Genomic DNA, 5,771 nt, shown 5'->3' with positions numbered 1-5,771 from the left:
GCCAACAATGGTCCTGGCCTGACATTTATGGATTAGCCCCCGCCTGTGGACTTTGTTATGCTGCCAAATGTTCATGCCAACTCTCGTGGGGATGCTGCAGCTGCTTCCCTCAATTTTATTGCTCCAATTTCCTTTACCTTCAATTCAAAAACAAAAACCTACAACTATGTCAAAAATGTAAACACCTCATATGTTTAAATTAGAAGGGATTGTGTTGCATGAAACTATAATTTTACGTTGATAATAAATTAGATTTTTGAAAATCAGTAGGAGAAATTTGATTTTTTATTCTCTCATCAAAAAGAGATAGAATATAAAATTACAGTTTCATACAATCATTTTTCATGTTTAATATCCAGGTAAAAAATTATCAAAAAAATAAATAAAAATAATTGATCCATAAGCTGAAAATACTCCGTATTTTTATTTAGGGGGAAAGGAAATTTTAAATGTTTTCTAATACATAAAATATCTTTTTTCCTTTTTCTTAATCTGCTTTATTCTTTATATAAACTATTGTACAAGAAAAGTTAGGATTGAAATAAAAATAATTATAATATTTGTTTTATTTTCCTTTTCACTTCTTAATCAAATACTAATTATGATTATTATAAGTTATTCATTTTTCAATAGTCATAATAATATTTTAATGATTTGAAGATAAAACTTTACTAAAAGAATTCAAATATTTGCTTTTAGTACTTAAAAATCAATTAGTCTATAAACATTAAAAAAATAAAAAAATTAACATAAAAATTATTTAATGAAATAAAGACTTGAAAATTTTTAAAATAATAATCAGAAAATAAAAAAAAGTAACTTTAGTTTTTTTTATAAAATAATTTTTTTAAATTTCTGATTGTTAATTAAAATAATAAAAAATGAATAATTTTCCAAATTATTGAAAATTAAAATTGAATCAAAACAAAAATTTAGTGGTAAAATTCAATAAAGACAAACTTCAACATTAAATTAAAATATAGCGATAAAATTGTGTCAGATTTCAATATTTGCTCATTAACTCCATTTTTAATACAAGCATACATGTATTAGATTCAATGGCAAATATTTCATCTGGTTTTCTTCACCCACTCCATAATTGCAGCATTTCTAGAATATGAGTCTTCCTTGTAGAACAAGAAATCTGCCCAAAAACATTTATATAACTACAAACATGCATACATCATTCACTTATGTAGAATGTTCTCATATTGGAAACCTTTCAATGCCTTAAGTCACTGACATTAACATCTCATTCAAATAAACTCTTCAAAATCGGAAACTTAATTCTTTCTATGGAGACTCTCTGTTATTGAGCGCAGAAAGCAACTGACCCGGATTCTAAAACAGCAAAGCGCAATTTGCATTGCTTCTGACCGGCCAAAACTAAGTCGAAGAAGTACTGTCCATAATTGCAAGGTTTGTAGAGCAGAGAACGGTATCCCACTTCTTATAGGGTTGAAATGGAAAGCATGGAACTTAGGGTTAGATGTATTGACATCCAGCAAATCTAGAGTTTAAATCTCAGCATGCACAACCTTTCTCTTATCTCGGACTGCGATCTTCTTAAAGAAAAAAAGTAAAGCATGAATTTTGTAGGTAGTATAATATATGTGCATTCAACCAAAATTGGCTTGGTTGAATCCTGCTCATCTCCTGGCATATACATACAGAAAGTTAAAAGGGAGAATAAGAGAGAACCAGCTTGTCAAAAACATGTTACTCCGGATGTATGGGGGTATGATTGTTAGAATGTATATCTGTGTTGAACAAATATCCATATATGACTCTCATGGCTGTGCCTAAGTAATATACGCACGCTGGAAACAGGGCAATGAAACCAAGCAAAGCACACGAACAACAGGCACTAAACTTTTTGACATGTATGCTAATCATTGTGTATGGTACAAAATAAAAAGATAATGAAATCTTTATCGAGGAAATTCCGAATGTAAACCGGATGAAATTTCATGCATAGATGTAGGAATCTGATGCTGCGAGTGGACCCAGAAGTGTTTTTGAGGATGCATATCAGCAACATGATGAACATTTATGCAAATAATGTGCTTTCCTATTTTGGAAATATGCCTAGCACTGAAGTGAAGTGCAGATCATGGCAAATACAATCTTTTGCTTTTTTTTACCAAAGATGGATAGTGACATTAGAACAAGAACCACTTCTCGTTCACGAAGCTTCACACCGATGCCGTCTTTGATCTCATAGAAGGCATATGCAAAAGGAGAAAAAAGAAGAAAAGATAAAACTGTAAAATCCTATGATTTATGGGGTATGAAGTAACCTTCACATTGTTAGGCCTATTTGATTCATTTTTTTACTGCAATCAAGCACATAAACTATCACATTTAGAACCTAAATAAACATCATTACATGTTGAGTGCTAAAGATTGTACCTTAAACCGATCCTCAGTCACCGGAGGCTGCAATGGTGTTTGCTGGATCAACAACCGGAGAAGATGAATCTCTATCCCTTCCACTGCTGCTGCTTTCAAAAACGACTTTTGAAATGCAGGGAAACTCGTTTTTCACATCGGCTCCATGGTCATATAGGAACCCCTTGAAAACATGGCCACTTATATTCACAGTAGCTTGGTATGCAATCTCTGATTCACCATCACTAATGGCTGTCACTTGAATACACCTGAAAACCGCCGGTGCTTGAACTCGAACCGGTAAGGATTCTTTAAATCCTGAATCTGGAAATTAACAAAATACCCAGTTTTATACTAACAGAGAACAATTTATATATGGTAAAACAACAGTTCAACAAATTTAGTACATATAAATCATTCAGTCGCATAATATCTCAGCTTAGTTATATATTTAAAGTTGAAAGACTTAGATGAGAATTCAATAACCCAGCAAACTCAATACATTGAAAGCATCCATTGAACACTAAAATTCAATAACTCCTATACATTTCAATCATTCATTAATTAAAAAAAAAAAAGAGAGAGAATCCCAGCATTGTTTTATCCTGAATTCAATGGTTTCTTCGGCATGGATTCAATAAATTTGATACTTAGATGAAGAAAAATGGAAGGAAAGCTATAAAAGAAAGAAGAAGATAAAGAGAAAGCAAACCCTGGTGACAAGTGCCTGCTTCAAAATTCAAGGACTTAGAAGTAGCGTTTGAAGTCAAATTCAAAACCCTTTGTCTTTTACCACCACAAGAAGAGGAGCCGGAAGACCAACCACCATTTCCGCCGCCGTCATCATCCCCGATCACTAAAACCTTCCTGTCTTTTCTCCTAGCAGCAGGCACCCATGTGCTCTTCACGTGAGTAGCACAATCATACCCTCGACTCTTACAACAAGTCCGACACCTACTATATCCACACTCCTTCTTTGCCCTATTCCCACAATCTCTACACACCTTGAAGCAACCACCAGCAGCACCACTTTCATCATCATCTTCTTCTTCAACATTATTCAAGGTTCCATCTTTCTTTTGGAAAACTGGTATTGATTCTTGGGCGGTGCTTCTCTTTGAAGTCCAAAGATTTGTGTCAGTCAAGTTGTAGTTTTGGTTAAAGGGTTGTGGTGGTGGCGGCGGCGGTGGTGGGGCTTGTTGTTGTTGGTTTTCCTGTGGTGGTGGAGCTATAAGGAAGATGTTATGGAGGCCTAACATGTTGGTGGGGTGGTGATCATAGGGTGGTGGTGGCGGTGGGAGAGACCATGTTTTAGTGGTGGCGTAGTTGGTCGGGGTGGCCACAATTGGAAGTTTAGGAGTGGAAATGGTAAAAGTTAAAAAAAGAGAAAGAAAAGGAAAGAGATGCGAAAAGCTGAAGCAGAAGCAAACTGAAAGTAGGTGAAGAAACAGTTAAAGATGTTTTGGGAGAAAGAGGCTTTTTACTGCTAAATAATCAAATCTGACACAATCCATCATTCCTACTTCTACGCCCAATACTTGTCTTATCTAACCCTTCTCTCTTCATTTTCTCGATATTTTCCACTCATTATTATTGAAAAGAAATAGAGAAGACATGAATAATTTCTTATATTTTTACAAGTCACCATAATTTATACAAATAAAAATTTAAAAGAATTTTAAACATCAAGATACAAATTCCAAGTTAAATGGTAATAGTAATTAATTAAAAATAATATTATTTTAGAAACACCCATTAATCAAATTGTATACAAGTAATAATGAATAAAGAGGACTCATTATTTTCTCTTGGTTTGGGCATTGCTTTGAGTGGAAATATTTATGCATAACCACACTTCAATAATCAAATGCCATTAATCTCAACATCATTACATAACCAAATGCCTTTCATTATAACAAATAGTAGATCTCTTTTGTATTATTTAAGGGAAAAAAATGGGAGTAAATTGAGAATTAGGTGAACAAATTGGACATCACTAGGGTTTTGTTAGGTTGATTAGGGAGACCACAAATTTAATATTGGTTATGGTCCAATCTAAAGAATTTTAGCCAAAATTCTACATCCCTATATCTCTTATAGACCCCCTAGGGGTAGGCATATTAGTGGACCAAGTTTCCTTTCTTTTTCTTTGATGGTGACAATATTTTGCTGTTTATTTCATACTCTTTCCTTTCTCAATCAATGGTCCTACTTATTTCTTTTATGTTTCTTTTTTTGTGCTCTTAGGAAAATTATAAATTTTATTTATCTCTTAAATATTAATTTTAAATTCATTGATTATTATACATTTGGAACAATAATTATATAAAAAATGGACTTCCTTTTTCATTTATACATGTTATAGTTTAATTCAACCATGTATGTATCTTATAACCATATAATGTTCAAAATTATCAAGATTTAATTAAATATTTTATTGAATTACCAAAAAAAAATAAAAGTGAATCTTTCATTGTATGATGGATTAAAGTACTTAACACCCAAAATGGAAATTTCTCCTAATTAACTGGTAATATTAGGCGTTATTGTTATTATTATTATTATTATTATTATTATTATTATTATTATTATTATTGGGTGATTTGATAAAAAAATGTTAATTTAAAGACTAAAAAATGTAAAAAAATAAATAGTGGGCTAAAAAGACTTTTTATAAAATTAGAAGGCCAAATAAATCATTATGCCTTTTAAATATAACTATACTAGTTCCGCACTTCGTTATTTGTTTGTATCAAATAATGGAGTAAAAATTTAAGAGTTAAAATATGATTTAAGTCTTATTAAATTTAAAACAATAGAGTTTTGTATCAAATAATGGAGTAAAAATTTAAGAGTTAAAATATGATTTAAGTCTTATTAAATTTAAAACAATAGAGTACATTTGAAATATAGTTTTCTTGTTTCTATTTTCAACTATTTAATTTTTTTACTTTTTTAAAATTTAAAATTCAGATCCAATTGTTACTACTGTTAAATTATTTTATTAAATTTATTAGTGTGACATTTAAAAATTTTAAAAAATATATTTACTTAGTAGTAATCATGTAACAAAAAAGTAACCTTGAAATGTTGAAGTGGATTTTTTTTCTTAAAAATACCATTCAAAAATATTTTTTATTGGATTAGTACTCTTAAGAAAAATTAACATTAGCATTAACATTAGCATTTGGATTGAAAATAGTTAACAATATTAACTATTTAGATTAACTAATAACATTATAAAAATAGAAAAAACCAAATTATGCCAAAAATTGAAGTATATAGATTAAATCTCAAATTCAATAAAATATATGGGTCAAGCTAAAATTTGACCATTGTCTTATAATGTAAAAAAAAAAGAAAAGAAAAAGACAAACACA

At 30.5% G+C, this 5,771-nt stretch overlaps 1 protein-coding gene across 3 annotated transcripts; it reads right to left on the bottom strand.

The window, feature by feature from the left end:
* Positions 1-1,145: 1,145 nt before the first annotated feature.
* LOC107896388 (protein SHI RELATED SEQUENCE 6) lies at positions 1,146-4,198 on the bottom strand. 3 transcript variants are annotated; one of them, XM_016821554.2, is made up of 3 exons: positions 3,104-4,198; positions 2,413-2,715; positions 1,146-1,656 (listed from the first exon to the last, which is right to left on the bottom strand). In XM_016821554.2, the coding sequence occupies exons 1-2, from the start codon at positions 3,648-3,650 to the stop codon at positions 2,426-2,428; spliced, it is 837 nt and encodes a 278-aa protein (XP_016677043.1). In that variant the 5' UTR covers positions 3,651-4,198; the 3' UTR covers positions 1,146-1,656; positions 2,413-2,425. The 3 variants fall into 3 exon arrangements, with proteins under 3 accessions (XP_016677043.1, XP_016677044.1, XP_040933864.1); XM_016821555.2 differs by having other exon boundaries at positions 1,146-2,217; positions 3,104-3,961; XM_041077930.1 differs by having other exon boundaries at positions 1,146-2,715; positions 3,104-3,973.
* Positions 4,199-5,771: the final 1,573 nt, after the last annotated feature.

Source organism: Gossypium hirsutum, chromosome A10 (genome assembly GCF_007990345.1).
Source record: "Gossypium hirsutum isolate 1008001.06 chromosome A10, Gossypium_hirsutum_v2.1, whole genome shotgun sequence".
Lineage (NCBI taxonomy): Eukaryota > Viridiplantae > Streptophyta > Magnoliopsida > Malvales > Malvaceae > Gossypium > Gossypium hirsutum.
Note: the sequence above shows the minus strand (reverse complement) of the source record. Positions and strands in the feature narration are given on the sequence as shown.